The sequence below is a fragment of the Pleurodeles waltl genome, chromosome 3_1 (genome assembly GCF_031143425.1).
Source record: "Pleurodeles waltl isolate 20211129_DDA chromosome 3_1, aPleWal1.hap1.20221129, whole genome shotgun sequence".
Taxonomy (NCBI): Eukaryota; Metazoa; Chordata; class Amphibia; order Caudata; family Salamandridae; genus Pleurodeles; species Pleurodeles waltl.
The window spans coordinates 1,226,497,846-1,226,515,521 of NC_090440.1; the positions used below are offsets into that span (position 1 = coordinate 1,226,497,846).

At 44.6% G+C, this 17,676-nt stretch overlaps 1 protein-coding gene across 24 annotated transcripts in view; it reads left to right on the forward strand.

Annotated features, from left to right (window-relative positions):
• The window catches only part of BIN1 (bridging integrator 1), a 504,923-nt gene that overhangs the window by 285,103 nt on the left and 202,144 nt on the right, over positions 1-17,676 (forward strand). For all 24 annotated transcript variants that reach the window (XM_069224571.1, XM_069224563.1, XM_069224567.1 and 21 more), the window contains exon 6: positions 8,606-8,713. In XM_069224571.1, coding sequence (XP_069080672.1) covers positions 8,606-8,713 — 108 coding nt within the window. The remainder of the gene's footprint in view (positions 1-8,605; positions 8,714-17,676) is intronic.

Genomic DNA, 17,676 nt, shown 5'->3' on the forward strand with positions numbered 1-17,676 from the left:
CATTTACCACACCCCAGCCCTTCACTCTGAACTGAATGCAGCACAAAGTCCGATCTCACCATGCTGAACCTGCTGATCTCATCTCTTCACGTAACGTAGAGCTTCTGTGCATTACTGAATCTTGCTTAAATGTCTTTTTCAGCTCCATTGTTTTGAAAGTTCCACACATCCACTCCATCATCCACAAAATCATCGTCTAAGCCTGGTGGTGGCATCGAGGTCATGTTTAAATCATTCCTTAGTTGTCCCCAACTCCCTACTATATCCTTCCCTACCTTTGCATGTTTGAAGATTGACACCCAGTCCTCACCAACCACTTCTACCTGTCTCCACATCCACCATCACCAAACAATAAATTGTAAATTTGATATTCAATTATGACTAAACCACTTTCTGTCAGGTGTCATCCTCCAACACCTTATGTCTCAGGACTTTTAACATCCACTGTAGAAATGAAAACTGCAAACATTTCAAATCCCTAATATCCTTCATTCATCGTCATGATCTCCATCAACTCTTCAATGCTTCCATTCATAAGAAAGGATGCACCTTAAATCTAATCATCTCCCATACCCAATCTGCATTTTGGTATCAGAGGTCCTGTGCTCAGATGTTTTGAATCTAACCTATCAAACTGTTTCCAAGCAGTCTACAATTACAATAAAATATCTAGACCTACTCCAATTGCCTGTGCTCTCCCTTTGGGTTCCATTCTGGTACCCACTCAACTTATATGTGGAACCATAGTCTAAAATCTGCCAAGGCAATGGGTATCCGTTCACGGGTATGTAGTTGATATGCACCTGAAAGCTACTTCTGTACATGATGTTTGTGCTTGCACCCCACCCCACCATACCCCAGTGATGATTTGTGTCTCAATTTTGGAGTATTGCTTTACACCAAACCTCACCAAATGTTCTAGAAGTCCTTCTTTCAAGACTTAATTACTACCATTACCATCCTACATCTTACTGCCCCTCTGTCTCACTGTCAGCTCTATTGGGATTAGATTAGACTAAAAACTCTGCATGATTCCCCATGTCAACTAGAGGGCCATGTCAGCTAACTTAAATCTGCATGCTATAAAGACATTGAAACCTCTATTATCCCTTTCCTTCAAAATTCAGCAGGTCATGCCCTCATCTTTAGTCTTGACTTTGGCAATGCCATCTTAGTGGGTATCTCAAAAAGTGCCTTCATGGCATTGGAAAACTGTTGCACATGCGCACACCAACAAAATTCAACCCAATATGCTTATCTTGACTGAGTTACATTGACTTCTCATCGAAGCCAGAATAAAGTTGAAGTTGTGATGTCTGGCTTATAAAGGCGCTCACCTCAACTCCCTACCTTACCTTGGATCCATACATAACCAGTTAGACAGCTCCAGAGAAACAAGAAGTAAAAACAACCTAATACTCAAATTACTTGTTTTCAAAACTACACTCACTTAACAGCAATCCTTCTTGAGAGCTGCCTTACTCCTATGCAACTCACTGCCAAAAGACCTAAAATTAAAAACCACTCTGATGTCTACCGTAAGTGTTGCGTAGGCTCTCATTATCTTAATGAGACTACTGGATTTTGAGCAACAAGATCGTCCATGATGTGGGGGACTGAATCTGGCCCATGGTAGATGACGCTTGTCACTCCTAATCTGGGTTTTGCTCCGGCTAACTAGCAGTGCCTCATCTCTCCCAAATGGTCGAGACAATTGGGCAGCCGAGCGCATGACATCTCAGTACTTCTCAGGGAAGTCGTGGTCACTCAGGTCACAACCGGTTCTCTCATACACAGTGCAGTCTCATATATAAATGACAAGATAGGCAGTAAAAGTTTTAAAGATTGGTTTAATAAAACAACTGCATTTTGGATACCAAAGCGTGAGCTGCAATAACCAGAACTACACAACACAATAATATTAAAATAGTAACGATGAGAGTGAAGCACAAGAATAAGGCTATCATAGTGCCGCTAGATTATTCTCTCTCCAAGTTATATTTCGAGCACAGCATATTAAGCTCTAAGCCTGCCTTTCAGGTTCCCCCAGGAGGACATCAACCCTCATACCTGAGCAAAGGCCTGTAATCTGCATCAGCATCTGCAACGGGCAATTCAGCATACAGTTGTGGTTCCCTGGCTGGAATCTCCTTCATGACGTGTACTAGGACTAGAAAGTGTTTTTGTAACCCAGATGTTCTAAGAAAATGTCCCTACGTAAGGATGTGTATTTTCTACGAATGCTGGAGACTAAACTTCTACCACGTTTACCGGCAATGTACCAGACTGTAGCCTTGACTGAAGCACAGGACGATCAAGAATGCATTATTTGAGAACACAGTGCTGAGCTAAGCTAAACAGTGCGATAGAAAAAATTCAAACAAGACCATAAAATCGGGTTACTGAAAAATAATGTGAAGCTGAATAAAATATATTTAGGGCAAAGTGCACAGTGGCCTAGTATGTTAAACTAACGTGCATGGAGCTATACTTGAAATGGCTACCCAACATAAAAACCTGAAATCTCACCTCTTCGAACAAAAGTATTCAAGTAACTCTACTGCAGGTCTCTCCTATTTAATGCTGCTGTCTTAGCGTCTCTTATATACATCTGCCTATTGCATTATTATCTTCGAATAATTGTCCTTTGTAGACTTGTGTAGCTCTCTTAAATTATACTTACCTGTTAACATGTATTACTGTCCTTGAATCATATTATTTGTAGACAGATATTCTTGGTTGTTCTATGTAAAGTGCCAGTAATACCTGCTTCATAATGTTGCTGTGTTTTTATTCCTCGTAAGTCTGGATCTGGGATAACTTAAAAGATATGTTGATGGTGAATACAATCTTGACAAAACAATTATCAACAACAGACTGCACCTGTACGCACTCGCGGCCAGATCCTCAAATCTGATGGTCTTCAACCATGATTTACCTAGCCATGCATAGACAATCCTCTTCTAGGCTCAAGATGTAGATGCTCAAAGCAAGATTTTCCCAACACCAAATTCAATATATATATATACCTATAAAACTGTCCTTTAAAACACAAATAGGCTTTTCAATCTTCAGTAAGGAATCTCTAAACAAACTGCATGAGCTATTCCAAACTAACCACTGCATTTTTGTACAAGAGTCTCAAAGCCATGGCACCTCCCTCTAGTGATGTTTGGGCCCTAGCCCTTAGAAAACAGAGGGTGACACTCCATAAGATCTTCAAAGGTGAACCTGTCAACTCCTGTCTGGGGCATCCACCTCACCTTAGGCAGTCTTCTGGTGGTGTATGCAATTTTGAAGGAAGTGGCTGTTCAGCAGCTCCCTCAGATTTTCAAACCACTCCTTCCTGGAAACATCAGGTGAACTGTATCTCATATCAAGGCATCACTCTCTTTGACTTCTGCCAAGGATCGACCGCAGACTGCTCCAGGACGCCTGCAAAACTGCAACAAAGTAGCAAGAAGACTACCAGTGACATTGTAGTGCCTAATCCTGACGGCTTTCTCGACTGTTTCCTGGTGGTCATGCTTTGGGGGCTGCCTGCCTTCATCCTGCACTGGAAGCCACAAAGAAATCCCCCGTGGGTCGACCGAATCTTCCCCCTGCTCCAGCAAAGGCACCAAACTTCAGCGTCACTGGTACTTTGGGACCCCTCTCATCCTGACGAGCGTGGCCCCTGGAACACAGGTGGTGGACCCAAGTGACCCAGACTGTCCAGTGGTCCAACTTTCCAAATTTGGAGGAGGTAAGCCCTTGCCTCCCCTCTCTAGACAGTAATCCTGTGCACCGCATGAACTGCAGCTACTAGGGCTTCTGTGCACATTTCCACGAAATCCTTCATGCACAGCCAAGCCTAGGTCCCCAGCACTCTGTCCTGCGATGCTCAGCTCCCTGAGTTAATCTCCGGCTTCGTGGGACTTTCTTCTGCAGTGTTGAGACGACCGCCGTGTTCAGACTTCTTGAACCCGTGTTCAAGTACTTCTGCGGGTGCTACCTTCTTGTGCATGGGCTCTCTAAGTTGCTGAGGGCCCCCTCTGTCTCCTCTCCCAAGTGGCGACATTCTGGTCCTTCCTGGGCCCGGGCACCACCCTTTTTCTTCAACCGCGACTCTTGCATCCTCCAGCACTTTGTGGGACATCTTCTGAACGAAGGAGAAGTTCCTAGCATCTTTCGTTGTTGCAGAATCTTCAGCTTCTTCCAGCTGGAGGCAGCCATTTTGCACCTTCATCCGGGGTTTAGTGGGCTCCTGCTCCCCCCTGCCCTTTCCCCCCCCGGACACTTTCATGACTCTAGGACTTGGTCCCCTTCCTTTGCAGGTCCTCCGGTCCAGGAATCCGTCTTCAGTGCTTTGCAGTCTGTTGTGGACATTTGCAAAATCCTCTATCACGAGTTTAGTGTGTTTCTGGGGAAATAGTAGTACTTTACTCCTACTTTCCAGGGTCTTTGGGATAGGTTATCTTGGACACCCTTAGTGTTTTCTTACACTCACAGCGACCCTCTACACACTACACTAGCCAAGGGCTCCATTCGCGGTTCACATTACACTTTCTTAGGATATGGTTTGTGGTGCCCCTAGGCCTATTGCATCCTATTGTATTCTACAGTGTTTGCACTACTTTCTGACTGTTTTACTTTTCTGATTTTGGTTTGTGTGTATATTTTGTGTATTGTACTTACCTAAGGGAGCATATCCTCTGAGATATGTTTGGCACATTGTCACTAAAATAAAGTACCTTTATTTTAGTAACACTGAGTATTGTCTTTCTTATGGTATAGTACCAATATGATATAAGTGATATAGTATGAGCTTTGCATGTCTCCTAGTTCAGCCTAAGCTGCTCTGCTATAGCTACCTCTATCAGCCTAAGCTGCTAGAACACTACTAATCTAATAAAGGATAACTGGACCTGGCACAAGGTGTAAGTACCGTGAAGTACTTGCTATAAGCTACAAGAGTGCCTTCAATAGGCATCCTTTTTGAATGAGGAGATGATGAAGTAAAGGTGCACAGAGATAATAGAATATTTAAGAATACTTAATACTAATCTGGCTGCTGTGTTTTGAATGAGTTGTAACCTACGAGACAGAGTGATTCCCACAAACAAGACATTGCAGTAATCCATTCTGCTTACGATAAGCAACTGCATAAATTGTTGCCTGAAGGCAGGAGGGATGAGTGGTAAAACGTTTTTAGTATTTTTGTAATAAGGAACCAGGTGGAAGTAAGTTTCTGGATGTGAGAATTGATATCAAAGATGACTCCTAAGCCCCCACAGAATAAGGCACCAAGATGACCAACGGAAGGGATTACGGAACACCATGACCTCGGTTTTATCTGAGTTGAGTCGGAACGAGCTTGTGTTGATCCAATTGGCAACCGTTACCATGTAAGACTTAAAACAATCTAGAAAGAAATCAGATAATCCGGTTCATCTTCCAGATAAAGAATGAGCTATTGTCAGCTGAAGCAGAGATTTGTAAGCCAAAGGATGAAATTAGATCCACTATGGACCTCAGGTAGAGATTAAAAAGGGTTGAACTTAGAGCAGACCTTTTGAGAACTCTGCCCCCTTGGACCATAAAAGATGAATGGTACAGGGTATGTAAAATCGTCAGTGATCAGGAGCTCTAAAAGGAGCTAAACCAATTAGCAACCATACCTTGCAGACCAGCTAGGTAGTCTATCCAGTAGTATTTTATGGTCGACTATGTTAAATACTGCGGAAAGATCTACTAGGATGAGAGCCACAGAGCCCACATAATCCAGGGTCATTTGAATGTCTTTGCTCGAGGCAATCAACATAGTCTCTGTATGTAATGTAGGCCTAAATCTGGATTGGAAAGTATTTAGAAGGTTGATATTTTCAATATGTTGGGATAGCTGACAGTTCATCCAACTTTCTAAAATCTACCACTAGGAGGAGGGAAATAGAATGATAGTGGGAAAGTGTCTGAGGGTCCAGAGTAATTTCTTCAGACGAGCAAGCGCAATTTTACGGAAAGATGAGTTTACATCAATGGTTAAAGATTGATTACAAATGGACCTTATGAAGATTTTGGCAGGCAAGGGGTCCAATGGGGAGCCAGGATTAATGGAGAGTAATTATTATTTATTTTGTTTTTTTTTATAATTTCCTCATAAACAGGGTTAAAAATCTGATCACAACACTAGAGGTGCATGAGTGGTTTCTGGCCATAAAGTCCTTGGAACAGTAAGTAAAAAATATGCCAGGAGCAGTGAAATCGTATTATGGAACAAGGCAGCTGTGTCCAAATGCAATTGTAAAGTAGATTGAATATTAAGAATGTAGGCATCCCCATTGGCCAAGTAATTTTACACCTTGAATCGTTTCTTAGTGGGATTTTGAGTGGATAGAATATGAATTTAGTAATAGTTGTAACAGGCTGTGGATTCCAGCTCCTTGTATAGTTTTAAGTCTGGCATGTAGGCCCGTTACTTGGTAGGGTTACAAGTGTGCCTCCAAGCCTTTCCATCGTTTACATTTGCATTTGGCTGAGGTTAATATCAGAGTATCGAGGAGCAGAAGGCGTATTGTGGTGGGAATTGTCAATTTTCTTAGGGAAAGTAACATCTAAGGCGCCAATGACCTACCTATTGAAAAGTTAAATATACTTATTGATATTGTGCTGTAGGGCTGGTTGGGATGCTATTAGAGTATTGTTTAATTTTAATTTATTCATTTTCGACCGTGGGTGATGTTCACTGCTTATTCTAGTTATAGCTTGGCCTTCTTGAAGAGCCGCATCGAGTACACTAAAAGACTGCTTTGTGATCGGTCCATGGAAAATCCAAGCAAGGGCAGATAGTAATGAGATCATGTCTAGCATAGACTTGGTTTAACATGTGACCTGCCATGTGGGTGGACCCCTGCACATGTCGGGTGAGATTGAAAGTGGAGAACCTGGCCAGGAGTTCAGTGGCATCAATGTCTAATGAATCGTGTATGATCATATTATATAATATCATATTGTAGTTACCAAGGTTAGACACCTTCCTTCTACCCACAATCTCTTGATCTGACTAGGCCTTCAGGTTATCAATATCATGCTTTACTAACTGTGCACAGTTTAATGCAGTGACGAATTTGCCAAAAGTAGAGTGACCGGCAGATAGGTATCTTCACTCAGTCGCACAAAGCCTGTCCTTCTTTATTCTTAGGAGAAATGTAGCCTTTATATTGTTGCCTAATGTTTGAAACTTGAAGATGTTGGGTGCTGAAGTCCTCTTGGTGGTCTTACTGCCAAACAACTGACACCATATGTCTATGCAAACTGGAAATCTGCTTTATTGCTTGGTCGTAAGGGTTAAATGTCTTGTGACATATCAGAGGTCATTTATTAGTTTTACTCTGCGAGAGGTGCCTTTATGTCTTGATGGTATGGACAACAACTAGTCTTCTGAACGTTTCTGCTATTTGTGTAACCCATTCTACTTTTGCTTCCTCCCATAGTCCCCTGGAGCCATAGAATGGATACCCTACATGACCTCTATCTTTGATCCCTTGTTAAATACCGTTTATGTCTCTGCCCTGTCCCTCTGTGAAGCACCCAGCTACTGTATTCACCAGCCATTTATCCTAGTCCCTATGGTTGCCGCCATTTAAGTTTTGGTACAGACTGATCTATTTGGGACAGGTGGAATATGTTCTCTGGAGAGATCTGTTAAGCCCTTATCTGGATACATTTTGTGCCTTGTATGATATGATCGTGACTAACAATGTGTTGGAGCCTGGAAAAGCTTTAATTATTATTCTTCGTTTCCGGTTTGAAAAATTTTTGCAACCCTTCTCCTTTCAAATATCTTTATTTCGATCTTATGTATAATTCCCTCATGTCTTTGTCATATAGGTTGTTAACTCGGTCGCCCTCTCTAGCACATGGATTACATCCTCCTTCACGTCGCTCTAGCTTTCCATGCATGAGCCGTCTTATTTGCGCCTTTTTGCTCTCAGATCATTTTTCTCACCTGGATCCTTTGGGATTGCACCTTGCTGTACCTCTCCCCACATAGATTCTCTGTTTCTGTGCTCTGCTCAAGCTGCACATGCCCTGAATCTGTGGTGATTCATACCACCCCATGCTTACTCTGCTCAGAACTTCTGTGCCCTTCCCTCCTTTATCTGCCTTGCTCTAGATGTTCTGATCTTAAACCAAGCCCAGCCTCTCGTGCAAAGATGGGGTGGCTTGCTACTCTACCTCCCTTCCCAGAATTCAGCGGATCTACATCCAGCTCCACTGGTATCAAAGCAGGTGCAACTAGGGCTACTGGGACTTCTTCACCGATAGAACTTCCACTGGAGTAATTTAACAGTTTCAGACTATGATTTAGATTAGATATGAGCTGTAGCTTGTGTAACAATCTGCATCAGTTATACATGTTTTCACTATTTGCTCCATCATTCTTTTCTTACTTTGTTCGCTGATGTCTCTGGAGGTAAAAGTGGGGACTAGGGTTGGTTCTGCAAGGAGGTGATAACAGAGTTGTTTCTCTCACTTCATCTGGGAGGGTTGAGACAATAAGGAGAACACACATCCTCTAGGTGCTGCACTACTTACTCATCTCCCCTTCTGCTTTCCTTCATAGTCTCGCATTGCCAAACGGGGACGCAAGCTGGTGGATTACGACAGTGCAAGGCATCACTTTGAGTCCCTACAGAGTGCAAAGAAGAAAGACGAAGCCAAAATTGCAAAGGTAAGTAGTCTGAACTTGAAACATTGCTCGATGACTATGATGCTTATGGAAGGATTTGTGGTACTGTTGGGAGATTAAGAAACCTCCAGTGCCCTATTTATAAGCCAGCCCAGGACTTTTTCCTTTTTGTTTTGTTTTGTTTTGTTTTTATTATAGCATGAAAGTAGCTTAAATGGAGAAGTAGTATGAGAAGAGGTGCTGGAACTGTAGTGTGCCCTTGGGCAGAGTGAATGTGGGCCTATGAGAAGTTGTACCTGGATCTCCAGAGGGGTAAATAGAAGGGATGGGATCATACTATCATGGATGCACCAAATGGACAGAAAGTCTGCAGGCATCTTTCACAAGGACACAAGGCAAATCGGTTTTATGGAGCATTGCTGGGAGGGAGAGAAACTGCTTGAGCTCCTTGCACTGAAAAGTGTTGTCCGTGTTCTTACAAAGGAAAGTCTTGCAGATGAACTAAAGACAATGGGGCTACTTGAGGCAGTGCTAGGTTTGATGAGGGGTTCATGGGGACGATGAGGCTATTAGAGCTTTAACTTGTGATGAGTCACTGTAGTCTGACACAAGACCATGCAGTGCCGTCCGAAGGAGGGGTGGCTCTGATTTTACATTTTTTGCAGAATCTTTTGGGGTTACTGGTCATGGCCTCCAGGCACTGCTTGCAGGAGAGAAAAAGGGTGGGGCGGTGCACAACCAAAAACATGTCATCATTAAAAAAGAAAAAGTACCTTTTTGCTGTGCCGCTGCACCGCTCCATCCACTCCTCCATCGCAGGCTCAGGTTCCCAGCCTGCCCTGGGGCCAATCCTGACTCTGCTCAGAGCAGCGTTAGGATTGGCTGGGAGCACCCAGCCCGGGCGCTACTAGGCAGACTGGGAGCCCGTTCATGCTCTCACCAGGCCAGCAACTGCGTTGCTGGTCTGGAGAGATCCTACTGCGCATGTGTGGCCGGCCCAAGACGGCTGGCCAAACACACATGCGCTCTGAGGTGGGAGTGCTGTGCACTCCCCCTCTGGCCCTGTCATGCCTGTGGCCCTGCCCCTTTTCTAGTAGAAACATAAACAGAGTTTATTATGTTATTACTATAAAGGTTTTGCAGCTACTGCTGCTGGTGGAGGGTGACGCTCCTCCGCCATAGCGGAGGAGCCGCCCTTGATGGCCTCCTAACCTCGTATGTTGACATCAGTGCTTGGAGAGTTGGGTGCTTAACACATTACAGTGGGAATGTGAGGTCAGGTGTAAGCACAGAGGCCTGGGCAAAGTATGTGAGATTGAGCAAGATGGAGTGGTTGAAAGGTGTGGTGAGCACTGGTGACTGAGTTCAAGACGTTTCTTAATGCTAAAGGGTTCAAAGTGACCTGCAGAGAGAATCATCAGCAGCATCAATCCAGGAAGGCAGATAAGAGGACTGGCAGGACCATGGAGGTGAGGAGGAAGCCATGGCGACCCTAGAGACTGCAGGGGCAGGAGGCAGAAAAGGGGTGGGATGAGTAACCTGATAGGGTGGGAGGTGGAAGCAGACGTTTGAGGACAAGGTAACTCGCAAGAGCTGAGGGGGAGAAATACACAAGCTTAGTAGCAACTGGACAAGAAGCCGAATAAAGAGGGTAAAGAAAGTAATGAATTTATGTATATTAGTTTATACAGCTGTTTATGTAGATGATCAGTTGCTTTGGAGCATTGAAGTTGATATTAAAAAAGTAGACTTTAAATAGGAAGGAAAGGAGCAATTCAGAGTGTGACCAGAGGATCAACCATGTATGATGTTCCTCAGTCGTAACTCAACAGTCAGTGCAGTGTTGAGTTTAAGGCAAGCCTAAGCAGTTTAGTTTGCAGACGTTTCCTTAACCACTTGTGATTGTTGAAGCCGGATAGCTGGTTTCAGGGTAGAACGACTACAGTTTCTCTTGCTGAGGCTTAGGCCCAGTCTGGCTGCATTGTTCCGTAGCCTGACAATGTATTTCTTCAGAGACCATTTTATATTATATTAGAGTAGACAAGATGTTCCATTCAAGTGTTATTGGCTCAACCATGTGATTGCCTTGAGACCCGCACGGGTGAGTAGCGCGCTTTATAAATGTTAATGATTTGATTGGTTTGGATTAGTGGACATAAACGTTGAAAGTAAGGAGAGTTAGAGACTGAAAAAGAGGAGGTGGGGGCTGTCTGTCAACGAGTTGAACACAGTTGGGACCCAAGTAGCAGCGCATAGCTAGAACAGCAGAGAGAGACTCATTTTGCAGTGGGAACCTACTCAGCATCAGATGCTTACAAGTGAAATTACATGCAACCAAAACCTGGACTGAAGGACCTCCTTTGACATGCTGTCCCTACCCCTTCACTCTGTGGCGCAAGTGGCTCCACTTCCAACTTCTGTGGCATGCTGCAGCATCATCTAGTACGCGCTGTCCAGCCATACCTGTGGCGTGCTACTGGGAACTTCACTTCTGGTCACAGACTGTGACCTAAAGAGAAGGATTACGACGATGGAAACCAGTGCTTCATAGTTCGTGTAGGGATGCAGCAGCCCCGTTCACAGATGGTGAGTGAAGAAGCGTTCTGTACTTCTGAAGTCAGAGTGCTTCTCTTTCGCCATATGTAATGTATCCAGATGTATCCTTTAGCTGCTTTGCGCTGTGAGCGATGGCACTTTGCATGAGTGCACGTGCATGACTTCCTGAAAAGGAGTGTACCACAGTTCCACATCGATTAAGACCGAGCTGCTGGGGCACTTATTATTTAAAACATTTTATGTTTGTCGTATTTTCCCTTTTGCAAATGTTTGCACAAAAAATAAAAACATGGTCAAACTTTCCAATGGCATGACCACTTGCCTTCTCCAATGCTTGTCTGTGTTTGTGAAGCTTCCCAACAGGTAAACCTCTGTTTTGACTGGAGCTATGAAAATCTTGCAGAAATGAGCAGATGTGTAGTGTCCTACTTTGTATAAGGAACCTACAGAATCAGCTTTGTTTGCCACGAACAATGTAAAAAGACTAAATATTTTCTAAGGTCGAAGCATGCTTCTGCGCCCAGTGGTCTACTTTGTCCTTTGAACTGGATGCGCCTTATGTGGGATGTTCATACAGACTTGACGTGTTCCATCTTTGCCTGTTCGCTGTGGGCACGTGTCCATGCCTGGTCGTGTTTTGGAGGTGCTCTGAGCCGTTGCTGCTGAAGCTCTGAGAAGTGACACAATAGCACTCTCTGTGAACAGAGTGCCTCAGCAGAAGGAGCAGCTTAAAAATAAAAACATTCAACTTCTGGCGCACCGTTCTCTCACGCATCCGTCTCTCATTTTTGGTAACAAACATAAAATTACCATCCTCCAGCTGCGGCGAGTAATGGGATTATTGGGGTGTCTCGGTGCGAAACCAGTCCAATATCCAGAAATAATACTAGGTAAAACGGCGCTAGTTAAATGCTTCTGTATGAAAAGATAGCCGATGACCCATTGTATTAAATACCGTTAATTGTTAAGCATGGAATGATAACAAAGGAGGGAAAGGACCTGTGGCTACCAGGAGGTGGAGGTTTAACTGCTCATTTCTTTGAGAAAAAAAAAAACGATGTTCATTGTATGAAGTCGCCCAGCACTGAAGTACTGGGACAAATAAAATGTCGATCACTCTTCATCAATGCCCAAAAGAGATTTGTACGGATAGAAGTGGGACAGGGGCATTGTACTTCTGGAAAATTTGTGGGAAATACATGATAATAAAATTGAATGATAAAAATGAAAAAACATGCCTTTTGAGGCCTCGTCCCCTATGGGATATTTAAACCCAAACTATTTAAAAAGGAGAATCTTCTGTATCTACGTTTTTTATTTTGCTTCTCAGGGGCAGAAGTCGCCGCGTTTTAGTGAATTTTGCTAGACAGATGGTAACCAAGGCAACTGATTCACACGACATTTCTACACTCACACACGAAACGCTAATAATTACACCATTTCTCCTTGTCAGGGTGGCAATGTAGGCAAGCCGCCACCGACAACAGCTCTCTAGTGCATGCACAGAGCCGGCCGGTTGTCCAGCAATAATTATCTGATTTTCTCTTGAGCTACTGCAATCCTGCAGAATTATACAAGATTGTTGTTCCCGCAGCTAGGTTCCACTTCACATTTATATAGATTCACTGAAAAAACACAAAGCTTACAGTGGCTTTTGCTTTGGTCACAACACCTCAATGTATGTTTTAAAAAAAGCAAAATTCATTTAAAACAACATAGTTAAGGGGCAGTTATATTTACTAATTGGGATGGAAAAACACAGAAATTTCAAGTTTACTTAGTACCACAATCCACAACTCGCACATTAGCCATGCAAACCATAACTCTCATACCTAATACAATACTCGTGATCTCACCCTTATTGCAATGACAAATGTAAATAATCTTACTGATGTGATTACATATCACATTACCATTACTAATCTGCATTACTACTATGAGTGTTCTATTATTTGTTTTGAATACGTTTTTATTTAATTACATTTTGGTTGTTGCTATCCTTTGCTATAAATGTAGTGAGGTCATAAGCATTGTATTGGGTATGTGACTTGTTTCTCCTATTCTTCACTTGCTTCTGGTGTCCCCAAGCTACTTTAGGTCCCCCTCTGCCACCATCTGAAACTGATAGGAGGCAGAATTCAACATTGCCTTGAGGGCTGGCGTGAGATTACTTCACATCAGTGAGTACTTCAGATTGTTCAGTTTGGTTACACCCTCCTTTTCTTTGCTGGTCTGCCCCCCATTCCTCCAGGTTTGGGCAAGTATTGGTGGATCATGCCATTATTCTCTCAAGGGAAGTTAAGTTGTTCCCTGCCAAGGGCATGCTTGACAAGTTGTGCCTGAAGCAGAGAGGGGTATGGGATTTTATTCCCGATACTTCCTTGTGCCCAATAAGGCCAGAATACTAGGACCTCAGACTCTTAAAGACCTTCCTCTGGAAGGAGAAGTTCGAAATGTTGAGACTGGCCAAGATCCGGTAAACTTTGGATCCTTGTGGTTGGACAGTGTCCTTCACCTTGCAGGAAGCGTACTTCCATGTTCCAGTCCTAGAGTCCAACAAGCAGTACTTCTGTTTTGTGGTGAAATCAGAACATTTTCAGTTTACTACCATGCCTTTTGGTCTTATCTCAGCCCCATGGATGTTCACAAAGATCATGGTGGTTATCACAGCCAATGTTGTAGGTGGGGGATATAAGTATTCTCGCACCTTAGTGACCGGCTCCTGAAGGTAAGCTTGCCCCATCTAGTTTTGAACAGCTGCTGGTGATGGTTTTCTTGCTGTCTACCTGAGGTTCTTGCTCTCCAAACCGATATCCCACCTTCAGCCTTCACAGAAGGTTTTCTTTATAGGGGCCATCCTGGACACTGTGGTGTCAAAGTCCTTTCTGCCGTTGCAGGGATTTGGTGACCTTCAGTTTAAGATCTTGAAGTTTTACGAATAAGCATTTATTCCAGCTGCTGGATTCATGGCCTTGTATATCCAGCTGTTGTCCTATGCCCATTGGTACAATATTTCTTAAATAGTGGGCTGAGCACTAGTGGCAGCAGTCAGACAGTATCCACATTTCGGACGAGGCGACACAGGATCTACAGTATTAGAATACAAATGCCCAACGGATGCATAGGTGGCTAGTCTCTTTGCCCCTCCCAGAGCTTAAAGTGGTTAAGGATGTCTCATATCTGGGTTTGAAGCACATTTGTTCTCTATGGGCAGGTTCTGGGAGTAGGTTTCAGGCCCAGCTCTCCCAGTGCTGCTGCATCGCTCCTGCTTCGATCTTCTCCTTACTACCCCCTTTTTTTGAGTGCCTTCTCCTTGCTTTTCCCTCGTTCTCACTGCTTTTTTTTTCCACAGTTTTGTATGTGCCCTCTCCTTGCTATCCCTCATTTTCACTGCTTTCTTCTTGCGTTCCCCCCCCCCCTATTTTTGTGTACCTTCTCCTTGCTTTTACTTCATTTTTCACTGCTTCCTCCTTGCTTTTCCCCCTGTTTTTTGTGTGCCTTCTTCTTGCTTTTCCCTAGTTTTTCACTGCTATCTCCTGGCTTTTTTCCCCATCTATAATGTGCCTTCTCCTTGCTTTTCCCTCATTTTCATTCTTTCTCCAGGACCTGCAAGCACCTGGATACCCTATTGGGTGATTAGCTGCGCTTTACAAATCCTGATTGATTTGGTGGAGATCAGGGACCTCTTTTCACTAGTGGGACAGTGCCACCACATTGACCTCTCAGTACTGTTCCCTTTCTGCGCGGCCTGCAGTGCTTTTCTGCCTTCCATCAGGGGAAGATCAGTCCAGGTCCTGACTTATAATATGACTGCCATATTGTACTGCAACAGGCATGGTAGGAATGGATTTTGTTCCCATTTACTGTATGCCCTCCAGCACCAACAGTGGCTGTAACCTCACAGGATCTCCCCAGTGTTCAGTCATCTTGCAAGTTGCCTCAGCATTAGATAACCTACCCTCAACAGGTGTCATCTGGCTCATCACAAGTGGCATCTGCCACATGGGAATCTGTCTAAACTTTCAACATGCTGTGCTACATCGACTCTCCAGCCTGCAGAGAGGTTCATTTTTGGTGTAAAGACTTCTCCCTACACCCACCTTCTATAGGGGCATTACTTTGTATTGATTCACAAAGTTCGAGCTATCCATTGGAAGAACATGTTACTTACCATCGATAACACTCTGTTGGAGGCATGTGTGGTTCTAGATGCACTTACTACGCATACTCCTGCCAACTAGTTTTAGGTATGGATGTGTGCAAGTTTTTTTTTCCCCAAAGAAGTCTTCTCGAGTCACGAGGTAGTGTGACTCCCACACTTGTTAGTAATGTGCATGTTCATCAGCTCCATTGTTAGATTGTTTTCTTTCTGCCCTCTGGTTCAAATGTGTGCTCTTTTGCTCCAGGTCAGCACCATCATGGTGCTTTCTTTGGTCTAGATGGGTTCCTCTCCTCTGTCGTTATTCATAATTCGTGTCCCCCTTACTTTTCATCTCGGGTTGACAACTGTTACTTCGCTCGAGCAGGTTTCGGGTCAGCGGCGGTCCATATGGGCCTTGCCCTTCAAGGCCTACCTCCGTCTCTGCTGCGTCTCTCCACTCTGTCTTGACAGTGATAGAAGGGACACCATTCAGATACTGATCTTGCTGCCACGCGAAATATCCACAAAGCATCCTCCATCAGGTCCGTGATTTGTGCCCCTTTCCTGAGCACAATGAGGCCACTTGTGACACCTGCACCCTGTTCCATTCCAAGAAGACTCTTCGCAACCATCAAGCTAGTTGTCTTGAAATGTTGCACAGGAGGGGTGATGATGCCCCAGGCCTCTGTCATAGAGAGGACATCAAGGGGGAACATCACCTGCAACCCTCGGCTGCAGATGAAGAAGCTTTCTACCCCAAGGAAAGCTCCGGCCCTGAGCTGGAAATCTTAAATCTTCCTCCAGCCCAGCAGTCTGTGGGTACGGCACCCCCTCCACCTAGATACTGTTCTCAAGCTAAGCACCCTGCCACCAAAGTGTACACAACATCTCTGGTGCACTGGAGTCAGGCCTTTGGACCACCTCTACCTGCCGGTCATGGTCTGCAATGACAAACTAATTTGGACACTCCACCTAACTCAGGCTTGACGCTGAAGGAACCCAAGAAATCGACCACTTCTGCACTGGCTACTCCAACACTGGACTGACTTTTGGCACTGAGCTGACCTTAGGTGCTGACTACATCTGCCTCAGCACTGACCACACACTCAATACCAAAACCAAAGGTGCCCTCAGAGCAGAGACCTTTGCCATTGAGCAGCAAATCTTACACCTTTGCCATTGCTGTTGAACTAATCTGCCACAAGCTGCAGGAGTAGATTGACGTAATGCAGAAACACCTGGTCCTTCATCTCCATATGGGCTGGATCCTTGGCCGCCGTCATTGTCTAGTTCTGCTCCAGCTTCCAGGCTCCAGTTTTCCTTTCACAAGGCTTTAGACATTCTGGTTCCAGCAAAGCAGGCCAAGAAGGCGACCAGTCCTTTAAACTACTTGCAACCGGATGGTTGAGAGTGGTTTAAAGGACTGGTTGCATTCACCCTAATCCTCAGCCTTCACCCCCTACTTGTTTCTCCAGTCAGCCCCCTTGATATCATACCCCAGGGGTCTCCTCACTGACATGGGCGGGCATAGGGGAGGGAACTGTACAAATGACAGTCCTCCCCAGGGTAACCGATAGGACTGCTACGATGCAGACCCATCTGAGGTCACAGACATTGACCTGTACCCTGCCCATCCCTCTCCTCCGGATGACTCTTCTTCCTATCAGGGCCTTGTTGGTAAAGATGCCCTGTTCCACATGGTGGACGATCAACAGAGCCCTTAGAGGAGGACTTCCCCTCAAAACGCTATCCTCCACTCACCGTTCTACTGAATATCTCTCCTTGCTTAAGGGCATGCTATGCCACGCGCCTTACATCTTTAAGGACCCCATCCGAGCCAGTCATAACACCCAGGAGAGATGAACAAAACAAAACGACCCTTTTCATGTTTGCGGCCAACTCTCGTCCAACTCTGTAGTCACTACTGCTTGTAAACGGGCCAGCTCCCTGGCCAGTGGAGGTGCTGTGCCCCCAGAAAGATCTATCACACAGATGCCACAGGCAAAAGTGTAGCCATGGCCTTCTCTTACAGTATGACCATGTCCACTGGGATGAAATTGAGGAGCTCATCCAATACCTTGCAGAGAGACACAAGAAGAGTGGACATGTGAAAGTCACTGAGGGCAAGCAAATATATAATACTACATTCACTGTGCCCTAGATGCTGCAGGCACTGCTGCCAGGGAAGTTAATTTTAGCGTTCTTCAATGCAGACATGCCTGACTCCTTATTTCCAGCTTCAAACTGGAAGTTCAGCAGCAACTGCGAAGAAGCCCTTTGATGGCCAGCGCCTGTTTACAAGTATACC